The 13,636-nt window shown below is 43.0% G+C and overlaps 2 protein-coding genes across 3 annotated transcripts in view; one reads left to right on the top strand and one right to left on the bottom strand.

Moving 5' to 3' along the window:
- Positions 1 to 1,105, top strand: part of slc36a1 (solute carrier family 36 member 1) — a 26,661-nt gene extending 25,556 nt beyond the window's left edge. For both annotated transcript variants that reach the window (XM_061787800.1, XM_061787799.1), the window contains exon 12: positions 1 to 1,105. This exon is cut by the window's left edge and continues 445 nt beyond it. The gene's annotated coding sequence lies outside the window, so the exon portion shown is untranslated.
- A 945-nt stretch (positions 1,106 to 2,050) lies between these two features.
- Positions 2,051 to 13,571, bottom strand: mtnr1al (melatonin receptor type 1A like). The gene is given in 4 exon segments (XM_061787801.1): positions 2,051 to 6,575; positions 7,127 to 7,144; positions 7,146 to 7,246; positions 11,295 to 13,571. Coding segments are annotated over 4 exon segments (1,044 nt in total). The 5' UTR covers positions 11,569 to 13,571; the 3' UTR covers positions 2,051 to 5,924.
- Between the last annotated feature and the right edge of the window lie 65 nt (positions 13,572 to 13,636).

Raw genomic sequence — 13,636 nt, 5'->3', positions numbered from 1 at the left:
TGTTTTTACCGACACGCTTGTTAGTACCTTTGACCTTTTTATTTTTGTTTTTTGCCATGACCCGATAAACAAAATTCAAGTTGCACTTTGATTTTAATGCCTTTTGCAGTAAAACAGCACGAAAAAATGGACAGAAAAGACACACCATCATTCTAGCATGTATTTTAACCGCAAAAAGATGCTTGTGCTTTGAGTTTATCAGCGGGACCAGTTTAAAACAAAGTTGAAACCAGCGGCCATTTTGTTGACAGTGTTTACCAAAGACATTTTTTTCCCCTTTAATTCATTTCACACACATGAATTGAACAGCACGAGGAGATTCATTTGAAAACATCAAAAAAAATGCACTTTAGCAAATTTTCGCATCTTCCAGATGTTACAAATCCCAAGATGAATGTTGAGCTCACTGCCGTTCAGCCACATTTTAGTTTTCTGTCAACACACTTGATATCACACATTGTTAGCTCCCCCACGATTTACTAGACTGTTGGGTGAGGATTTAGGGTTAGGTTCAGGAATTAAATTTGAGTTCAATTTTGGGTTTAGGATTAGGGTCCCACTGGTGGATCACTGGATTATTAAATTAAATCCAATCAAAGACAACCCTGCAATGACCAAATTCTATCAACTCTTTTTGTCCTTAATACTCCATTTTTTTTTAATTATGTTCACTTTTGCATTGTCTTTTAACTAAAAAAAAAATGTGTGTACTAAAAACATTTATTTTTTTAATTAAAGCGGCACATCTTTTTAGATGTTCACAAGACTGTCATTTACAATTTGTCGTGTGTGTAATATATATATATATATATATATATACACAAAGTGAGAACCATATGTTGGATATATATAAAAAGATGCTGGATCACGTCCATGCATCGTAACCACATTGTAACTGAGGGACTTTCAAACTTTTCATTCATTTGCGTGTCCAGCTCGCTTAAGACAAACGTCACGTGGTGACCATAAATCACAATCAAGTGTAACGCATCAGTGTTAAGTGTTGAACTTAAGTTTTATTTCTGCAGACAAATGCAAATTGTTTGTACATTTCCATTTCCACTCATAACTCCCTGCCAACAATAAAGAACATTGAAAACAAAAAGTGCATTTGAATCTGTGTTTTAAGAATTTGTAAAAATGTTGGTGTTCAACTAAATAATTCTGTGGGAAAAGGCCTCAAAGTTCAAAGGTATGATTCTTCTTTGTTTATTCGGCTTTCCATCATCATCGTCTTTTGTCTTCTTCGATCATGTGTCACATCAGCAAGTCTCGTGACATTTTAGCTCGGTGAGCATCTCAAGGATGTGTGTTTTTCTTTTCTTTACCATAACTGGTATAAAACACACACAAAAGACAAGATGTAAATGTCTCACAGGGCTGTCACGATCAAATCTTTTTAGAATCGATTCTATTGATTATTGGTCAAGTAGTCTAATAATAATCACTCCACTCCAAACTATTTATTTCTACTATCATTTTATTCTCATTCATGAGGGATGGACTTGGGTCCTTAAGCTGCACATGTCGGCACTGAGTGCATGTTATAAATTTGCTTTACAAAATTTTAGACTGCTAAACTGTTAGCAATCGCGATTAGCATTAGCACGCTAGCGATGACCATTTTAGGTCAAAAAACGTTAACTACCATTCAGCTCACGCATACTTCTCATGTTATATGTACATTGCACAACCAACAGTGTCTTAAAAATCACTTACAGACGCTCCGCTGTCATTTTTCGCAAAGTTTATCAGTAGCCCAACACGGTGTTCGTCTGTAATAAATGACCGTGTGAAACATGGGTTGGTCCGGTGGCGCAAACATGGTTCTGGGCGGACCTTTTATTTTTTATTATTTGTCGCGACGGGGCTTCTTGGTACAAACTTTGTGTAGTGTATTTATTTGTTATTCCCCCACAGCCCTAGTCTCACCTTAAATTTCTGCGGTTTGTTTTGTGTGAGAAGCACCAATATGTAAGCGGCTGTGTGAAAGACAATAGCGGAAAGTTGGCTCTCAAATCAATGAAAAAACACGAGGCGGCACACAGGCTCGTTGTCACAGTGAACTCTTTATTAGCTCGGCTCCGTTAGCATTATTTAGCAACATGACGAAAACATTCAGCGGAAGCGTTCTCCATGGCGATGTGCAAAGAAGGTCATGTGATGCGTCCCACAATCAGCTGGCCCATGCTCCTTGAACGCACCACCAACAGAAAATTCTTCACATTTTCCATCTTTTGAGGCTTTTTGACAACACGGCTGTCACGAGGTCATTTGAAGGCGACGAGGAGACAAAACGAAATGGCTTACGACTCATTGAACAACCATTTGGCCCCCATTTTTTTGTCAAATGTGTATTGTGTGTAATGTCAGTATGTCATGTAGTTGAGTGGTGTGTACTGCGCACATCTTTTGTATCGTGTGTATGTAGTACTGTGTGTAGTGTGTATTGTGTGCTTGTCGGTCTGCAGAAACAAAGCGTAAAACATTGGCCAGCTGCTCACTGAAAAGTGCAAAAGTAAAGTTGTGTAAAAATGATAAGGTAGTAGTGAGGTATCGTATGGAGTTTCATAATATAGTTGGGAAGTTGTGCTTTTGACATTTATGACATGACATAAATCTTTTGTGCACATTTGACATGACAACAAAACATAAACCTGCTCTAGCAAATCCACAAAACTGTCGACCAAAGCATGTCACTCAAGAATCCGCAAAAATATCTTTCATCTTTTTGTCAACTAAAACATGTTTCAACTCCTCAACAAAACATGTCAAGTGAAACGTCAACCAAAATATTTTTTTCAGCATTTAAACAAAATGTCAATACAATTTCAACAAAAATGTAAAAAATGTTCACAAAAATATGTTCCAGCATGTCAACAGATGTCAACCAAAACGTCAAAAAAAAAAAAAAAAAAAATCAATGATAACATGTTCCTGTATGTCAACAAAAACACTTAAAACATTGGTTCATCATGTAACACAAATATGTCAACCAAAATGTCAATTTTTTAAAATGAAAACGTTCCTGTATGTCAACAAAACACTTTTCAGCATGACAACTAAAAATAAAACATAAAACCATCACGTCAACAAAATAAACATGTTTACATCATTCCGAACATTTTTCACAGTGTGTTTGGCAGAGGGAGCATCACAACAGAGTAACATTTAAAAAAGTATTCATTTACAAACGTCACATCAACAATCGTATTAACCCCCCCCCCCCCCCACTCCCTTTTTTACATTTTTTTAAAAAATTCACATTCTGGACCAAATTTGAGGCTTGTGTTTTCCTGATTATGTAAAAACACAGACACTTGTTTCCATGGTGACCGCTCCAATATGTCGTCGATGCTGCATTTCCACCTCAAATTCTGGAAGCTTTTAGCTCTTTGTCTCTGTAGTTCCTGGAACTAAAAGGGTCCCATCAAATTCGGCACTGAAGACCCCACCCCTAAGGTTCGTGGTCCTCCCACAGCAGGGTCTTCTTTTGCCCCGCCCCCCCCCAAAAAAAATACATTTGGCAAATAGTTCCACCTGAAGTTCCAGGAACCTTAAGTTCTTGGTACTTGCAGTTCCTCCAAGCTCCAACCAGACCCCGCCCCAAATATTGATTCTTGTCTTTCTGGATGGAAAGTTTGACCCCACCTCGCAGTAAATGACCCCAGAACTACATTTGGAAAATGGTTCCTGAAAAGATCGGAGTTCTTGGGTCAAGTTCCATTCGGTGGAAAAGCTATAGAGTACTGTGAACAGAGCCCTGACAGTAGTTTGTTTAGAAAAAAAAAAACATACATTTTACGTGTACTCACACACAATAGAAGCAGATGATAAATACGCATCCTCCAGATTCGATCCAACACAGTGATGTGGTCACCATGTTGTGATGGAAATCAAGTGTATGTGTGGGATATGAGTCACACTAATGTCTGGCCCCTTGTTATTTCACTGACAAAATGGCAGTCGGAACCAATTAAGTGGTCGGTAGGAGGAGGAGCACCCTGGATCCTCGTGTCTCACATTCAGAGTCGGCGTGAACGTAATGATCGTCATTTTTCTACCTTTTGGTGAGCAAAATGTTGTCAAAAGTGAAAACCCTTGAGGAAGATGATGGGATCAAAAAAATAAAGAAATCATTGGAACACCAACAAGACGTAAAGAAAATGTGATGATTATTTTTTTTCTAGTGTCTGGATCAGTGGGTATTTTCTTATTTGTTTCTTGTTTTTTCACACCAAATTCCTCCAAGCATGCATTTATGGAACAAAAAAAGGTTACAGGACGATGAACTTATTAACTTGGGATTCAGCATTCATCATTTAAGTGCTGCATCCCAATACTTTTGTCCACGTAGCATTTGAGACATGCTGCAGTCGGGACGGCTGGGAAATTTGACACTTTTAGAGCCAAACTTTCAAATATGTTTCCCTTTCAGTCAAAGGTAAACATAAATTCAGGGCTGACGGACATGTTAACCTAGTGTGTGTGTGTTTTTTTTTTTTAGTGTTTAAAATGACTAAACCAACATCTGATTGATTAGTAACTACCTGTAATTAGCTGAGCTGTGTTCCAATACCTTTGTTCATTTAGTGTCTGTTGCCGTGCTGCTTTCGTGAAGACTGGGAAATTGGAAAGACTGCAACACGACTATAATAGTTTGTTTCTGGATATAAATTGCTTCCCGTGGCCGTATTTCCCAGTTTAGCTGAATGCGGCATCATCTGATACCAGAAAGTGACGGGAGTCTGACAACTCATGCCCATTGGTGAAGAGCTGTGTCCCATTACTTTTGCCAGTGTTGTGTCTGTTGCATTTGAGGTGGCCGTGAAATAGGACATTTTCCACTGAACGCATTCAATCTTCAGGAATGTTTTATAGCTGAGTGGTGTGCTGACTTTGGGTTTTCCCAGTGTCTTTGAATACAGCATTAGTTAGCAGAAGAAGTGAATGTCTCAAATATTTTGTTGGCTATAAATGCAGTCTTCAGCATAACCCCACCTTTTCAGCTTTCCCAGTTTCTTTGAATGCAGCAGTAGCTATGTAGGCTTGTGGGAAACATTGTGGATGTCTAAAAGAAAATGTTTTGATAAATGTCAATAATTGCTATAACCACTAAATAGAGTTTATGTAGTCTTTTATAACCGAGGAGTGTGGGAAATTTGTGTTGTCCCACTTTTTGTGAATGCAGGCTGCACTGAATGTCCAAATTCATTCATTCACTTTCTGCAGATCTGATGCTGCATTCACTGGAACTGGATAAAAAAAAAGTTGTTTTTTTTAAACCACTACTAGTAAAACCAATAAATATAGTTTCTCGTCTTTGATGGCTGCAGTAGAGTCAACGAGATGCTTTCCCAGTGTCCTTGAATGCAGCATCAGATATGCAAGCTTGCGGGAAACAGTGAACGTCAACAATGTTTTGTTAAATTTCACATCCCAGTGCAACCAGTAAGTCTACTTTATGTCATCTTCTATATCGAAGCGGTTCCCTTCAATGCAGCATCAATCAGATAGCAGCAAGTGTGCGAAGTGTAGTGAATGTGGAAAACATTTTCATAACGTGGGAAATGTTAACTACCAGTCCAACCGCTAAGTAAGTCGAGCGTACGTAGCCCTAATTTTCTATTTTCCGACTGTCTGAATGCAGCATCAGATAGCAGAAGTCTAACTATCTTTTTCTCCCCCCCGCCAATTTCCAAATGAACCTTGATGATGATGTCATCGTTTGGAAGAGCACCAACAATGTGTTCCCGCCATTTTGATAGCTCCTGTCGGATGGGAACGATCGACCAGAAAACGTCACAGTTCGCTGGTATTTATAATCACGAGCGTGACTCCATCTTGCCTGCGGCGTTTTAGTCGGGCCGCCCGAACGCCGGCCTCCCCGCCCCCCCTTGACCTCCGAAGAGGCCCCTCCCCCCTCAACAGTGGAACTTGAAGACGACGAGCACGATGCGCTTGTACTCCTTCCTGAAGTTGTGGTTGAGCGCGCCGTAGACGACGGCGTTGAGGCAGCTGTTGAAGTAAGCCATGAAGTAGCTGGCGGTGAAGAGCCACTCGGGGATGGCGCGGCCCAGCCGGGGGTCCAGCGCCACCGCCAGGCCGATGAGGTTGAGCGGCGCCCAGCACACGGCGAACAGCACGAACACCACGAACATGGTGAGGAAGTTGCGCAGGTCGTGCGGCTTGAGCTTGGCCCGCGAGTCGGGTTTGACGCGGCGCCGCACGCGGATGACCAGCGTCCAGATGCGCAGGTAGCAGTAGCTGACGATGGCGATGGGGAGCACGAAGTGGACCGTCACCACGGCGATGGTGTACGCCGAGTTGGCCGACTGGGCGAAGGTGCACGAGTAGACGCGCGGGTCGTACTGCAGCGAGTCCACGAACCAGTTGGGCGCCACGGCCAGCACGGTCAGCGCCCACACCAGCGCCACGTAGCACACGGTGTTGGCGCCCGAGAACAGCCGGTCGTAGCGCAGGCTGTGGCAGATGTAGCAGTAGCGGTTGATGGCGATGCCCGTGATGTTGAAGATGGAGCCGATCACGCTCAGGCCCATCAGGAAGCCGCTCACCTGCCGGGCGGGGTTTCCGAGTTAGGCGGGGTCGGCGCTTTACCGTGACCGACTCGGGATTTTCTAGCCGGCGCGAAGGCTTCGAATGAGGGGTCGGGTTTCAAATGAGAGTTTCAAGCTCGTGTTCAAACAAGCGTTACGGCTTTGTGGCAGGGTTAAGGCTTCAAGTAAGGGTTTCGAATAAGGCTTCAAACAAGTGGGGTTTGTTAAGGTTTCAAATGAGGGTTTCAAGCCATGGTTATGGTTTAAAACAAGGTTTGGTTTGAAGTTAGGGTTTCGAGGAAGGGTTAAGGGGACAGCTTTCAACTGTGTCTTCGCCGTCGTCCGCGTATGCCAGCGACATATAGTGAGCGACAGGCGGAAGAATAAGAAATTCTCCCACGAGACGGCAGAAGGTACGACGCGTCTGTGTGTGCAGCTGTTGCCATTCGCAGACAGAATCGAAACTTTGGGTTCAACTGAAACAGACTCGGATTTCAGCCTCACTCAGTGGAGACGAGAGACGTCGTCCTTTTTTTAAAAAAAAAGATTTTTTTCTGGCGCCATCTCACCTGGCAGTGAAGGTATCCCCGCGATCCAGCCGTCGTGGAAGATGGCCGTCAGCACCAGCGGGTACGGGTACACCGCCACCACGAGGTCGGCCAGGGCCAGGCTCACCACAAACGCGTTTCCTAGAGCGGGAGGGCCGAGGGGGGGGGAAACAAAAAAAAAATGGTTTCCAATCAAGTTTCAACATTGTTAAGGTTTCGGGCCTGGCTTGCCGTTTCAAATTTGGGTTTTAAGATGGATGGGGTTCCGAACAAAGGTTAGGGTTTGCAATTAGGGTTTCAAACCAGGGTTAGGATTTCAAACTTGGGTTCCAAATTAAGGTCCAAGCCAGAAAAGAAACGAGGCTTGCGACTCCGTGCCAGCGAGACCGCTCCGATACTTCTGAGCAACGCGAGTAGGGTTTCAACACTGGTTTAAGGTTCCAAATGAAGATTTCAAGTCTGGGTTCGGGTTTCGAGACAGCGTTAGAGTTGAAAGTTAAGGTTTCTTATTATGGAAGGTTAGGGTTTGGAATTTGAGTTTCAAGCTGAGGTTAGGGTTTCAAATTTGGGTCTCAAGAAAGCTAGGGTTTAGATATCAGGGTTTCAAGTCAGGGTTCAAGTTTCAAAATAGTTCATTTCAAGTTTGGGTTATGGTTTTAATCAGGCTTTCAAGTCCAGGTTAGCGTGTCAAGGTAAGGTTCAAAGCCAGGGTTAAGTTTTCAAACAAGGGTTAGGGTTTCGAATTGGGGTAGAAAACCGGGTTCAGTCACGCAGTTAGTTGTCCTCTCACCTCTTCCACAAATTTTGAAGCCCGCATGCGGTCGGGCCTTGAAATCGCGCGGCTTCAATAGAAAGCTCGCGGGTGCGCGTTGAAGGGGATCGCGGAAAGCCGGGCCCGCCGTGGTGTGAAAACTCCCACGTCTGCCGGCTCGCTGTGTCGGTTCATTCCGGGAAAACCCTTCGATTAACATTCAGCTCACGCTCACCCCCGAGCCATATGCTAATCTCCTGCTGTAAGCGGCAGATGTTTTCCCGGAATGTTCCTGATCGCCACCCCTGCGGTGCCTTTGTCCCGCCGACGTCGCCGTGCTCTGCAAACTAATCTGCTCTGCCCCCTCCTCACCTCCCGGCCCGGTTCACGCGCTGTCACACATTTCGCTTTCGGCTTTCAGAGTGTCGCAATGACGAAAATGTCGGCCGGCGGTCGGGAGAAATCGCTCGGGTGCGAACAACGGTGACTCATTTGCATACAGCGATGCCACGTGTCACTCGAGTTTTGTCCCGGGCAGTTGTTGCCACGTGTTCCGACGTTACGCGGAAGTCGCAAACGGTCCGCAATGCGGAGCGGACGAGACGACGTGCGCCATCAGTTAACCTCGAGTTTGGCTAACACACACTTGGTGTTTAAGTCCCGCAGCAAGTGATTGGCTGACATAAGATTTGGACTCTACCAACCAATCACCATAATGTTATGAGGTCATCACATTTGCCCCTGTGTTAAAAAAAAAAAAAAACCTGACAGGCAGCTCCGCGGCTGTGGCGGGCTAGCTGCTAGCTGCTATCGTGGCTAACACGGCGCTCCTCAAAAAGTCACTACCCATCGCCTCCACAGCGGCGAATAAGCGAACAAGTATCGTCATCGCGAAAGGAGGATTAGGAGAAATTAACAGAAGAAGACCACGGCGCCATGCTAAACCGGCGCTAAGCTAACGTTAAATGTCATGCTAAGTGATTGGTGCTACAGTACCGTTTTCAGTCGAGTCTCGCCGGAACTGCGTTCGAAACAGCTGAGAGCAACCAAGTATGAAGAGCAAATGAATACGTGTGCACTGTACGTTTCGAGAGAAAATATAAAACGCAGCCGCGCGCACGAGACCCCGAAAGCCGGAAAGAATGACGAAGTTATCACGCACGTCAGCCAGCAGGAGGGGCCTCGAAGTTGTGTCAGATGTTTTTGAGTAGCATTTGTGCAATACAACATTCTGGATGTCACATGCTCCAATATAAATGATTGCATCACCTCAATGAGAACATGCATTATCACCTGCATGTGTAAACATGCACCTATGTCGAAAAGTGGGTGGATCGCTAGCAAGGAATATGGGTGGGAGGACGATAAGCTCGGTGGTACCAGGAGGTTGGTAGGTGGGCGGGCAGCTGGTTATGTATGCGAATAGGTTGATAGACGGACGGGTAGGGACGGAGGTAGAAAGATGTATCAACAGGTGGGTAGCCGCAGGAGGACGATAGCTAGTTGGGTGGGTAGCTAGGTACCGGAAGTTGGTAGCAAGGTGCTTTTGTACGAGGCGGTTATCGAATTCCCGCTTCGGAATTCCGAGAGCGTTGCAAGACGTTTGGTAGAGTGTGGCGGCCGTGCTGGTGACCGACCAATCATGTCACGAAGATTTTGATTTTGCGTTTTGAATCATTTTAAGAATATAGCCGTAGTCCGCCCGTTTTTCAACTCAGGTTAACACGGAGGTGCTGATGTACGCTTTTATGTGGCAATGTCCTGTGCTCGAAAAAAAAGGACATCGGGACCGCAGAGTCTGTTGATGTTTTTAAAAGGAGGCTCCAAACTCACTTGTTTGATTTCACTTTTAACCGATTCAAGTATTATTTATTCTTTATTTTTGATTCCATTTTGTGTATCTCCTATTGTCCTTCAGTTTTGACCTCATCCTTTTGTCTTTTAGCTGCGGCCCAATGGTTAAGCTCATCGCCTGCCACCGTGGGGGACCTCGGTTCAAGGCCCCGACCGGACCATCCGCTAACATGTGTATGTATTCACTGTGATGGGTTAAATCCACAGAACAAGTTTCATGTGCAAGCATGCATGTTCATGACAATAAAAGGTGATTTTATTCTATCAGTGTGTTATTCAGTTGGACGCCAAAACATCCCTTTTCACTCATTCACTCATTTTGTTTGGTGTCACGGGGAAGGTGGAGCTTAATGAGCGCCATCAAACCATCATACGCTCATCCTCCAACGCCGACAGCTTTTGACACCCCGCGCCCGTCAGTTGTCAATCACAGTGCTGACACGTACCGACAAAAAAAAAACAAAAAATAAAATAAAAAATACCACTCAAATGACATTTAGAGACACTTTAGAGGAGATGAAAGTCAGGCTACACAAGGCCAGATTCCAACCCAGATAATAATACTAGTAAAAGTTGTACAAAATTGATAAAAAAATATATAAAATTCTACAAGTAATAAAAAAAACAATAGTTAAAGTTAGAAAATAATACAAGTAAAAATAGTGAAAAAGATTATACTGGTCAAAGAAGTTAAAATACTATATTAGTAATAATAGTCAAAGTAAATAGATTTTCTCGTAAAAATACAAAATAATCCTCGTAAAAAACGTTTAAATTAAAAATAATAATAAATGTAAAAAATTTGGACTAAAATTAGTAAAAAATAATACTACAAAAAACAAAACTAATAGAAGTAGCAAAAATCTAAATACATGTAAATAAGGCCAAAAGAAAAAAATACTAGTAAAAATAGGAACAATAAAAACAATATTAGTCAAAGTAATAAAAAACACAATATTTATATAAAAAAAATAGCAAAATGGTAAAAATATAAATAATACTTAAGTAGTAGTAGTAATATTTATGAAAAATAATAAATATTAGTAAAAATTTGTTAAAATAAAAGGATGATAAAAATGTGTAAAATAATAAATACAATGGAAGATAAAAATGTGTAAAATAATAAATCAAATGAAAAGAACTGTAGTAAAAATAAAAAAAATCTATTAAAAATAGGGAATTGTAAATATAGGACATGTAAAGATAGTAAATTAAATAAAAAGAAAGGATGGTAAAAGCAGTGGTAACAAAATGTATTAAAAAAATAAATGTAGTTAAAAAGTACATGTAAAAATAGTACATTAAATCACAAGGAATACGAGTAAAACAAGGAATATTGGTACATGTAATTGTACAAGGAAATATGTAAAGAATACAAAAGAATACTGGCAAAAAGTAAATATAAAAGATAAAGAATAGAATGAGAAAAAATAGCAAAAAAGAGTAATAGAAATTGGGAATTAAAATAATACTAGTAAAAATAGTGAAATAAAAACATGTAAAGATAAGAAAAGATACTATAGTAAAAACTGTAAAAATAATAAATCATACTTGAAAAAATGTTAGAAGTAGAAGTTTCATTACCTGTTTTCCTGAGTTTCCTGTTCCTGAAGACGGACAGGATGACGAGCAGATTGCCGACCACGTCCACCACGATGGTGACGATCAGCACGCCGGCCAGGACGCTCACCGCCCAGGGGAACGCCTGATGCTGCTGCGGGGCCCCCCCCGCCGCCGTCGTGGAGTTGCGTGGCCCCAGCGTGGCCCCCAGTGCGGCGGGGGGCCACGCGCCCGCCGACTGCTGCCGCTGGGCGGCCATCGGCTGCGGGTAGTGCCGCGGCCCCAGCATCCTCGACATGGCGGAGCTGGAAAACCTTTGGGAATCCTTTTACGCGTCTTGTGGGGACATCGCGGTGGAGGCAGTGGTGGAGGTGCCTCGCGCTGGAGGTGTCACACGATCGAGCCCCGGCGCACGTGCGCGGCGCACTCGCTTATGTCCCCCCGTGTCATGTTGGCGCGTCTTGGTTTCCCCCCCGCCAAGTGGTCCCCGTGTGAGCGTGTGAATTAGTGCGCCAGCCTTTTAGCTTCCCGTCTCTCTCTCTCTCTCTCTCTCGTGGCACGGCGCCTCTCTTTTCCCGCCCAATCCTCAGCACGAGTGCGCTCTCCTGTCAAGTTCATTCGGAATTCTCCTAATCACAAGCGTGTTGAAAGGCTTCACAGTTGAGGCTGACATTTTTGGGGATTCCCGCGGCGTGTGAGTGAATTTCACAATGAATCACGGGATTGGGCAGGAGCGGGAGCCAACGTGACCGGAAAGTTTTGCGGGGTTCCGTCGAATTCTGGCTGGGGATTAGGATGGAACGGGATCGATATCTGTGGGAGTGGGAGGGAGCGCCGGTCCGAATCCACTCCCGTGTCGGCCTCAAGCTCGCAGCTGACAAAGATGGACGACAAACCGAAGAGGGCAAGGAAAAAACGGCAAACCCCCGTCAGAAATATTAAACGAGTGGAAGCCCATAACATAATAACGGCCTGTAACATAATATATTTCCCCTTTTTAAAATGGAATAGGCCCATAACGTAATTTAATATTACGCTACGGGCTCAGTTATTACATTTGCGAATATACTGTATATAAATATATATCTATATATTTATCATGCCAATAATGCAAGTTATTATGTTATATGTTGTGGACTTTGATTACATTATTGGCAGCCAGCTATTAGATTATGGGCTGTTGTTACCCTTGACCGATTCCTTTGGGCAGTACACTCTCTAAAGTGCTTACTGAATAGAATAGAAATGAAACCTTTGACAGCCACTTCTGTCATCTCTCGGCTCGTTACGGCCTACGGACGCCGGCCTGCCGTCTTCGCGCGACGCACGTTCACGACGCGCGCACACAAACACCAACACGACTGCACTTCTGCTCTTGCTGCAACTCGAGTGGTTTTCCAGGAATCCGTGTGTGTGCTCAACCCTGAGCAAATGTGTGCGCGCGTGAGCGCGTGCGTCTGCACGTGCGCACTTGAACATCGCCTCGTCGGCGCGTTCTGCCTTAATGACACCTCATGAATATGCAAATTCGGACGCGCTTGCTGTTTTACTGGATCAGCATGAAATAGTTAAAGAAAATTTTACAGGAAAAATCTGTGGAGAATATAGTAATATTTCTCTTCTAATTCCATCCCTTCCTCCATTTTCCTCAAAAAATGTCTTCCTCCCCCCCCCCAAAAGAAATAAACAAAAATTTTCCAACATAAAACTTTATCCATTTTATTTCATAAAATTGTAACGTTTTTCTTTCTCATTCTCTTCTTCAATTACAACTTTTTTTTTTTTTTCAATACTCAAATTTACAACTTTAATCCCATAAAATAGCATTTTTCCAAAACTATAACCTTTATTTAATGACGGCATTGTCATTTACGCCCCTCGTGTCAACTTTTTCTCTTTTTACTCAAAACAATCCAACTTTATTCTTGAGAAAAATAAAAATTCCCAAACTAAATATGACTTTGTTTTTCCTAGAAAAAAATATATAATTTCATTCTTTTTTTTTTTTGTGCTGCGTAAAGTCTTTTTCAACATTTCCCCCCCAATTTTATCCTTGAAAAATAACTTTTCTTCTTGAGAAATGTTTTTTTTTCTTCCCTCCCCATGTATGGCAACGGCTCCTCTGATGTGAAGGCAACAGCCACACACGTCAACTTGAAACTTGCACTTTTTATTCCCGGCTTCCATTAAAGGCGAACTATGAGAAACGCCTTCAGCGCCGACATCGTTAACTCAACACGCGCACAAACACGGGTTGGCCTCTTTAAATGGATAATGATGACCACACCTGAGGTGTCGAAATAATGGACTCGGTTTGATGTCTCATCAAATTTCACTCGACGCACACTCATTAGCGTGAGTTAGCT

This window comes from Phyllopteryx taeniolatus, chromosome 10, assembly GCF_024500385.1.
Source record: "Phyllopteryx taeniolatus isolate TA_2022b chromosome 10, UOR_Ptae_1.2, whole genome shotgun sequence".
Classification (NCBI taxonomy): Eukaryota; Metazoa; Chordata; class Actinopteri; order Syngnathiformes; family Syngnathidae; genus Phyllopteryx; species Phyllopteryx taeniolatus.
The sequence above is the reverse complement of the archived record's forward strand: the minus strand, read 5'-3'. Positions and strand labels throughout refer to the sequence as shown.